Here is an 8,975-nt window from a genome sequence, read left to right on the forward strand (position 1 = left end):
CTACGAGAAGACCTTAAATGGAATGACCACATAGCAGCAATAACGATAAAGGCGTCTAAACGATTATACCTTCTGAAGCAGCTAAAAAGAGCGGGAATTCATTCCAAAGATCTTGTCCTATTTTATTGTACGGCAATTAGGTCAACTTTGGAATATTCATGCCAACTATTCCATTGTAGCCTCCCCAAATATCTATCGGAAGAAATCGAACGTATCCAGAAACGTGCTATGCGAATGGTCTTTCCTGATTTGAAGTATAAAAAGGCATTGTCAGTGGCTGGTATACCAACATTTTATAATAGACGCGAAACCTTGTCCACTAAGTTGTTCAAGGATATTATAAAAAACAAAGATCACAAACTTGTAGAACTCTTGCCACCTACGTCAAAGCATGATAAATACTTAAGAAACACAAGACTTTTTAATACTCCTGCTTGTAAAACAGATCAATATCGTAAATTGTTCATTATCAGCCATAGCGTGTAGTCGGTTGATGGATATTACATTTTAATCTATTATAATTATTTTATCCTAGAAATATTTTATATGTAAAAACTGTAAATTTTTTGCACATACGTAATTCAGTCGTAAGACTGCAATGTATGTTTTAGCTAATAAACGAATTATCTATCTAAACGAACGAATTATCATCACAATCTGCCAAAACTCCAAGTGCTTCCCATGATAACTTGCCATTAAGCTACTGAGCATTTTCATGTAATATGCTCAATATATATTGGCGTATTTCACAGCTTGAATGTTTCTCCAGTTGTAGGTACTTGTAATGTTTAACTAGCCTTTACTATTTTGATGCATTTTGACCTTTTTCACAGTGAATTTGTTGGCCTGCGACAAACTGCAAAGAAATTAGGATTGGGTGAAAGCATTGAAGTCCAACTAAACAGGTGTGTTATTCCCATTTAATTTCCCAATCATTCACATTTTAAATATAAAGTGTTCAATAAATGTGTATGTTTGGAGGGATTTAGTGTCTGTATGATTTTTCATAAAAACAAATAAATTTTGAATTTTAATCAACAGAGAAACAAAAACCAGTGGACGAACAGAGCGTATTGCCATTGAAACAGATCAGCAATTGGCACTGGAACTGCCAGAAATTGTCTATGGAAAGGACAGACTGCAAAGTGAGAAAAAAATGTTTACAGATATAATCCTTATTAATGATTTTGTAGTGATTATGTATATGTAGTCCCCTGTATAAAATGTCAATTTTGGAAATTCAAAAAGTATTTCCTTGGTGCTTCATGCTCAATACCAATACCTCAGGGTGAAACTTTAACTTTGCTAATGTTGTTTGTTTTTATAGTTGTTGTATACCCTATCAAGATATCGTTTGGGAAAAAATGTCCCACAGTTGTTATAACTGCTGACATGAGTTCTAGCTTCTCAAAAACATCTGAAAGTGAAATCAGTGAAACAACAAATGATCCACGAAAAGATCAAACAAATGAAAAAAGAATGGGGACAAGTACTGCCTACAAGAGAACGAAAAAGAGAACCTGGACAAAGGTAAGTTGAGTCTTAAATATGAGCCTTGTTGTTTCAGGATGTATCAGTATTAATTTTACAGTATTAAATAAAAGGAAACTTGTATACTTTAGGTCTATCCATGCAGTTAATTTTCAGGTCTTGCATTAAGAAATGGCAGTGTGATCGTGAGGTGTGACAAACACACCTACATAAAAATAGGTGGTAAAAATGTTTACTGGCCATGGAAGATTAGATATGGGTTTTGCCAGCACAACATTCTGCTTTGCTGTGACTGTAGCCGTGCTGGAAGATTGTCTAACTTCAACCGACGTAAGTAAAAGTAATTGGGCTAGATTGCAGAATACCCGTCCACAGTCGTGGACAACATTGTGTATCCGGATACATGGATACGTAGTTAAACTTACAACGCAAAAAACAGGGTCAGCGGAGAAAAACAGTATTGTTGTGATGTTATAATTTACTGCATTCCACCAATGTGGATACGCGGATACGTGGATACACAGATAAACAATGTAATCACATAGAGGCATTATGTAATGGATATGAGGATACACAGATAAACAATATAATGACATAGAGGCATTATGTAACGGATACGTGTTTACACAATGAACTCACTCTGTATAAATTCAAATTGATCCAAATCGTCTCAGGTATACACATCATAAGCTAGTCAGATTCAAAAGTCCACACAAGTTGTCAGTTTAGGATTTTTTACTTTAAAACCTGAATTTACATATTTACAACTATATGAAATATTAAGCACTTCATAACTCACAATAAATTTCCTTAACGTCTGAAAGAAACACCGTGAACAAGTCTTTCCCCTTATGCTCGTAACGCCACAAAAACTTAGCTAAATGAGAGGAAAACGCAATCTTTCGAACACCAAACGATGGCAGTTTGCATTTGGCCTGTCTCCAGTGCCCTTCAATTTTGTTAGTATGATATCCATCATTGTTAACGAACTCTTTTGAATGGTTTACTAAGTGATGTTCATACCCATGTTTCTCTAAGTTGTTGTACCCCTTCCAACAGTCCGACACTATAATCGACCCTTTCGCGATATGTCTTTCAATTATGGGCAATAACGTTGACTCGTCTCTTCTTTCCACGGCTACCATAAAGCTTTGTCTCGACTCCTCTTCAATTCCACCAAAAACCCACTGACCTTCCACGCGATGACCTTGATGATATTTTCTTTTCCAAACTTGCTTTCATCAATCTGTACAATCTTGCCAGGACCACCAATTGGAGTTTCGCGCTCCATAAGTGTAACTTCACATGTTTCTCGACAAAAGCTGTCCCAGTCAACTGCCGTATGAGCAGCAATATTCAACTCGTGTCGGATTTCGTCTTGTTTCATATCGCGACACCACCAATATGTAAATTTTAACACTTCTTCAATGGCCATGTTGCTTTTTTCAAACCAGCTGCCTTTCCGAATTGAAATCTCCACCTTGTGTCTTTTGCCGTTCACGCTTTTACGGCATTCCCATTTGTGTTTATCAGAACGATCTTTGCATTTAACCAGCTTCATGTGTTCACCACAATGACAACAGAGTCTACTCTTAGCTATTAGTCCTTCATCCATACACCATTGTATGATTTCCTCTTTGCTTCTGAGCACTTCATCTCTTAAACGGTCATACGTCCAGTGTTTTAACTTTTTCTCCCGATTATAACTCTGATGCCTTTCTTCTGCCCATTGTGTACCCACACTTCTCGCTTCTGATGATGAAATCTCTGTTTGCGTTTTAGTGTTTTTCAACTTTTTCGCAGATTTAACGCATACTTGAACCGCCTTCTCCATATTTGTCAAAAACTGTTTTACTCTCGGTTACCTCTGGAGTCGCCTGTCTAAAATTGAGTTTGATTTATTCTCATATGTAATTTTAGTATTGTTAATTAGTGACATTCGCGTCACCAGACATGTCACCTATATCGTATTGCAAAGTTTAGCGTCTCACTAAAAAGCCAAAATCCATAACACTTTGTCTCTCTGACGTTTCGTTTATATATTTACGACACAGCAAGTTAGATAATCGATATGGCAACGAAAAATCCGCTCACGAAAATTGCTCGGCAACATGAAGTGACATGGACGCAGCTGCAAAAAAGAATTTCAGATGTCCCATATAACTTCAACCACCTTTTCCCGGATGATATTGAGACCTATCTACGCCACAAAGCTTCATCAATAAATAGCTCCATTGGATACATCATACCCGCCCTGCTTTCAACAACATCGTTTTTGTCAGCAAAAAATGGTTGTACAGTTGCTACTGTTACTCACGAACAACCAATGAACATTTACACGATATTTGTCGGGCACTGGCAAATCATCGTCAATTCAACATGGTTGTTTGGGGCCCCTTCAGTCTTTGTTCGACGACGAGTTCGCCAGCTTCGTTCTTGACAAACCTACTTCGTCCGGCCTCGTTAAACACATTTCAACGAAGCAATCGGCCTTCATAGTCTCTCCCAAAATATATGACGCCTTGAATAAATTGCTCAAAATGATGAAGACAACGCGAGCGGTGACGCAATGTTGCTGTGTAAACTGTTTTCCGGTGAAGCTTGTTCTTACTCCTACGCCACAGAACGAAACCGGGATATTCCCGCAAATACTCCTTTCGCCATTCTCGGTTGCATGCAAATGCCGAATGCAGCAAAACTAATTACAAGGATGGACCAAGGACAAGGCTTGATCGACTGCTTTCTGGTAGGTGTACCGAATGCTCTTTGTCCGACAACACAGGAAATTGAGAATGCAAGGCAACAGCTCAGTACCGAGCCTGAAGATTTGATAAATCAAGTTTTCAACTACATCAACTACTCTCAGCAAAATCAACAAAACGTTTATGGGTTTTAAGAGGATGCTAAGCAATTCTTGAAGGACAAAAACGACGCCTTCATCGCGGAAGTGAATGAAGCAATACAAGACGGTTCTGTCATCCCGCCGAAGTCAAAGCAGATGGATCTAGTTCCGCGTGTTGCAGCAGCACTGCATGTCTTCACTACCGCGTTCACAAACGTAAGAGCTGGACATGAAAAAGACCCTATCTCCACTGTGATTGACTTGGAAACCTTACAGCGCGCTGAGAAGTATGTTTGCTACCTAGAGACTCAAAAGAATTTGATATGCCAGGTAAATTAACACATGTAGCTATATTTTGTAACTGTTTTATTTTCATGATACGATGATGCGAAGTGAAAATACATTATGTCATTTCATAAGGATTAGCTAAGTCAACTGTCTTTCGCAGTGTGAAAATATATTAATATAACATAAATACATGATAAACTATATGATGCATGTATGCCTTGCCTAAAAAAAGCCCGCATTTTAACTACTGTGAAACATGTATGCCTTGTTCTTAACAAAATCTCGCATTATCTTAAATCTTGCTGTAGTTCATTCAGTCAATTGTTCATGATGTTTGCGACGCCCCAAGAAGACAGCCAACTGTGCCGATATTAAAGCTGCCATTCTCAAGTTTCCTGGACCAGTCGTCACATATCGCAGCTTTCGCCAATCTGCACAGAGATTCGTTCGTGGTTTAACAAAGGAAGAGTACGATGACGCAGTGGAACAACTTAAGCCCGACTTGGGTTCAACAATTTCAAACCGCGTTGCCAGAAGTTCGCACCCTACCAAAGTGTTTGTGAAGAAAACACCGAGTAATTCCGCCCCATGGTCGCATTCATCACTCTGTGAATTCCACATTTACGTGGATAAATTCAACATGGCCATTCACAAATCGATCACTAGGCGGATTAAAGACTTCTTGTTACAACAGCGATTGATCACACTCGAACAATACGATGAATAACACTGTAACCGCAACCATATCACTATGCATTCAAGGTTTCTAGTTCACGGTTGGAGTAACATTAGTAACATAAGGTTCACACTTACAATAAGGTCAGGGGGTTAGGGTTAAGGTTAGGGTTAGGGTATGTAGGTTTCTTGTGTTTTGGCGAGCTCATAGCATTATGTCTACGCAATTTTGTATAGTTTTTTGTTTATTCACTTTTATGCAGTTGTTTGTCGAACAAAGGAAAACTGATGTTTATAGAGACAGTGCTTGGGTGGTTATTACTGAAACTCAAAAATACACTTGTCCTGTAACCTTATGCCGGAGGTATTTTTCCCTTGCGCAGTTCAATCCAGAGTCCACTGAGTATATTATAAGCAGCGCTTGCCAGTTCTTTTGTTGCACATTCTGTTGTGTGGACACACTCCTACAAGCCTGCTGTGTTAATACACAACATTACATTATAAATTATTTATATTCAGTTAAGCAAGGAGCGAATTAGAATATAAATGTATTTATTATGGGTTTTGTAACTGGCGCACATGTTGGTTATGCATGACTTAGACATGCACAAGTGGTTTTGAGAGGCGTATGTATAGAAGATTTTGAAACCTTTGACTTAATTTTCGTTCAACATCTCTGTGCTGCATGTCTACAAATTAATGCAGTAAGAGAACATGTGTATTAATTAGAGGACAACTGGCATGTGGGACGCATTCATTCTCCAGTTAACTAATCTTGTTTTGATCTTCTGCTTAGTGCTTTTAGCGGTGGATGGTTAGCTGAGCTATAAATTGTAGTGCTATATATAGCAAGATCTGTATATATGTCAATGATTGTAATAATTATGTTGAAGTTAGTATGAAGTTGAAATAAAGACACACACACATTCTGTTGACACACTCCTACAAGCCTGTTATGTATTACATTATGAATTATTGCTGACGCAGCGAGCGAGCATGAAGCGAGCGGAGTGTCTTTAAAGTTCGGTTGTGTCTTTAAAGTTTGGTTGTATCTTTCCACCATCCTGTCTGACTCTTGATATCGAGCGGTGCGCACATTTCCTGGAATACCGCCAGCTCAAAATTTGCTTCTTGGTCAGAGTGAAGCTCGAGTGGTTGACCAAATCTGCAAACAAATTCGTTTACGAGAACTTCTGCAACCAATTCCACGTCTTGCCTAGGAATGGCATAAGCTTCAGGCCACTTGCTGAAATAATCCATAGCCACCAACAGGTAATGATTTCCCTTATCAGAGAAAACGAATGGGCCCATCACATCAATTGCAATCCTTTCCATAAGGCTACCAACCAGATATTTCCCCAGACATGCTTTTTGTCGCCGACTTGGTCCTTTCTTTGATGCACACAAACTACAACGCGCACACCACATTTTGACATCCAATTGACATACGGCCAATAGAATCTTTCTTTTACCTGTTTCAATGTCTTTGCCACTCTAAAGTGTCCCGTCACAGGATGATTATGCAGTTGCGTTACAATCACTTTGCGCAGACACTTTGGTACAATTAGTTGCAATCTCACTTCTTCACTGTCTGTGGACTCCCCATTTCCTATACAGAACATCCTGTTTCACAATTAGGCTGTCCTACTGCGCCCAATAAATTTTGGTGACTTCGCTATGACTTGACACTGCTGACCATTCAGGTTTTCCATTCCCAACCTTCAGCCATCGAAGAACTGGACCAATATCTGGATCTTTTTCTTGAATTTCAGAAACTTCCTGCTGACATATGTTTTTTTTTACAAAGTCATTCAAGCTTTTGTTGTATGTGTATATGTGTGTATGTGTGTATCTATATCTATATATCTATATATCTATATATCTATATATCTATATATCTATATATCTATATATCTATATATCTATATATCTATATATCTATATATCTATATATCTATATATCTATATATCTATATATCTATATACTATATATCTATATATCTATATATCTATATATCTATATATCTATATCTATATATCTAATATCTATATATCTATATATCTATATATCTATATATCTATATATCTATATATCTATATATCTATATATCTATATATCTATATATCTATATATCTATATATCTATATATATCTGTTTAAAAATTTGTAATCCAGGCATATTTGTTTATCAATGAATGTTCTCCGGATTTAAAATTGTTTTTCATTGAGCTTTCGACTCATTACTTCGAGTCTTCTTCAGAATATCTAAATTATTTACATGTGTATAGCTTTATATATTTAAGTTTCGCGCTGTTCTTTAAGACTCTGTATACGTTGAGAGCGTCTGATTGGTTGTTTTGAAGTTGATCTGATATGAGTGGTAGTTGAGGGATGCGTTGTCATGGTTGACTGCATTTCGTTGTCAGGGATGGTCGCTGTGGAATGATTAGATTGTTGTGTATCAGATGCGGGTGGATTTAAGTTATTATTAGTTACATTAATGTGATTATTGATAGAGTCCTTACGTTTTGTCTTAAGTTGCAGATAGACTGCAGGAATATCAATATGTCTGTTAATAGTATTGTCGTCTGTACTAAACCAAGCTTCTTTGAATTCACGTGCGTGTTTTGTTCGTGCTCGTCCCAGTAGTTCAGTTTTTGTCCAGGCGAAGGTGTGAGAGTTGTCGTATGTGTGTACTGCGGGTAGGGATTTAAGGTCGTGTCGTTTTATAGCGTTCTTGTGTTCAGTTATTCGGGTTTCAATTTTCTTCGAGGTTTGACCTACGTATCGTTGTGGACAGTCTTTGCAAGAAATCAAGTAGATGGCATTTCTTGTTTCGGTGGTTGTCGTTTTGTCTTTGTGTTTTGTAAAACATGACCTAAGTTTGTGTGCTGGTTTATGTGCTACGTCAATATTAAAAGGACGAAGTAGTCTGGCAGTCATTTCAGACGTGCTCTTAATGTATGGTAAGGTAATTGTTTTATTTGATACTTCAGGTTCTCTTTGTGATTCATTAATTTCATTAGTTTGTTTGTTACTCAGTTCCGTTAGTACTTTGTCAATGAAATTTGTCGGGTAGTTGTTCTTTTTGAAAGTTAAGTACAAATATTTGCGTTCCGCTTGTCTCGCTTCTTCTGTGTTACAGTGTGTGTCTATTCGGTTAAATAACGTCCTAATGCAGCTTATTTTGTGCTGAGTTGGGTGGTTACTGTTAAAATTTAAGATTTGATCAGTGTGTGTTTTCTTGCGGTAAACCCGTGTGTTTATTGTTCCGTCATTAATTCGTGTTAATAAAACGTCAAGAAAAGCAAGTTGGTTGTTATGTTCTTCTTCTTTGGTAAATTTTATGTTTTCAATCGTTTGGTTGATTTCGTATAAAATATCGTCAGTCTTGTCTTTCTTTACCGTTGCGAAGACATTGTCAACGTATCTGTTCCATGATTTGATGTTATCGTTATTGGTGACCGATTTCTTCTCTAGATCCTGCATGACTGCTTCAGCAAGGAAACTAGAGAGAGGAGATCCCATAGGTGTGCCTGAAATTTGTCTGTAGTAGGAGTTTTGAAAAGAGAATTCCGTAGAAAGGCAAAGATTAAGAAGGTCAAGAATGTCGTTTTTGTCTAAATTAGTTCTGCTTTTCCATGTGTCATTGTTATTAAGTAGTTCACTTGTGATGCGT

General features: G+C 37.5%; 1 protein-coding gene across 1 annotated transcript in view; it reads right to left on the reverse strand.

The window, feature by feature from the left end:
• Nucleotides 1-7,594: 7,594 nt before the first annotated feature.
• The window catches only part of LOC114538091, a 1,539-nt gene continuing 158 nt past the window's right edge, over nucleotides 7,595-8,975 (reverse strand). Inside the window, exon 1 of the mRNA XM_028559210.1 lies at nucleotides 7,595-8,975. This exon is cut by the window's right edge and continues 158 nt beyond it. Within this exon, the coding sequence (XP_028415011.1) occupies nucleotides 7,595-8,975 (1,381 nt within the window).

Source organism: Dendronephthya gigantea, unplaced genomic scaffold (assembly GCF_004324835.1).
Source record: "Dendronephthya gigantea isolate DGI-Jeju-01 unplaced genomic scaffold, DenGig_1.0 000174F, whole genome shotgun sequence".
In the NCBI taxonomy this organism is placed as follows: Eukaryota; Metazoa; Cnidaria; class Anthozoa; order Malacalcyonacea; family Nephtheidae; genus Dendronephthya; species Dendronephthya gigantea.